Consider the following 916-nt stretch of genomic DNA (forward strand, 5'->3'; position numbering starts at 1 on the left):
GCATTTATACACAGACGCATATATATATATATATATATATATTCATATATAGTTAGATAAAACAGTTAATATGTATATAATTTATACAAATGTTTATATATTCATGTATATAATCACAAACACTCGAATTAGAAACCAATGGACGACTTGATATTTAAAATATAGTATGTATCCAAAATTGGTCATGTAATGCAATTACCAAATGTTTCACATACATAACTATTTATGTAGCTTGTACAGACAGTAAACCCCAAACCCTTTGGTGGTATGCAATATGTTATTATGTGTATGTAAGCGCCTTACTAATAAGAATATTCATACATGTCTTCCCGGCAGATAAATGTCGACACAGGTATGTCGTGGGCAAACCGTTCAAGCGGCTACAGCCCTGATCCGAAGGCTGAGGAAAGCACTGATATCACTGTAGAAAGCCTCGAGTTCATGTGCCGAGATAAGTCCGCGCCAAAATTCGAAGCCGCCAAAACCAGAGACTGTATGACCGACGACAAAGACGCGCCTAAAATCAGGATCGCTCCCCAGAAACACAGCAAATGTAACAACCACAGCTGCAAGCACAGCCAGAAGTTCAAGGGCATCCAGATGTACTTCGAGATCACCGATGGGTCGCCCAAGAAACTGCTGCTCAAGGTATGCGTTAACGCATCAGCAGAGCCCATGGGGCGTTCTGAACTCGGGGGAGTTGTAGAGTGTTGATAGATACCAAAACGTTAAACGGGAATGCTCGTTCCGGGAGCGGACTTGTACCTATGGATGGGTGTAGAAAGCAGACTAGAAGCAGTACCTAAAATAGGCGTCAGTCAGATCTTGTCGTATATCGTGTATATGCATTTGCCTATCACCGACGGCATAGTATTTGTAAAAAAACACTGCAAGTCGTATTGTGTATTGATCATGC

General features: G+C 40.9%; 1 protein-coding gene across 1 annotated transcript; it reads left to right on the forward strand.

The window, feature by feature from the left end:
* Window positions 1-321: 321 nt before the first annotated feature.
* Window positions 322-648, forward strand: SARC_17402 (hypothetical protein; the record flags this gene model as incomplete). Its single annotated transcript, XM_014288504.1, has 1 exon — window positions 322-648. A coding segment is annotated over one exon (327 nt), but the record flags the coding sequence as incomplete, so codon positions are not given.
* Window positions 649-916: the final 268 nt, after the last annotated feature.

This window comes from Sphaeroforma arctica (genome assembly GCF_001186125.1).
Source record: "Sphaeroforma arctica JP610 unplaced genomic scaffold supercont1.10627, whole genome shotgun sequence".
Classification (NCBI taxonomy): domain Eukaryota; class Ichthyosporea; order Ichthyophonida; genus Sphaeroforma; species Sphaeroforma arctica.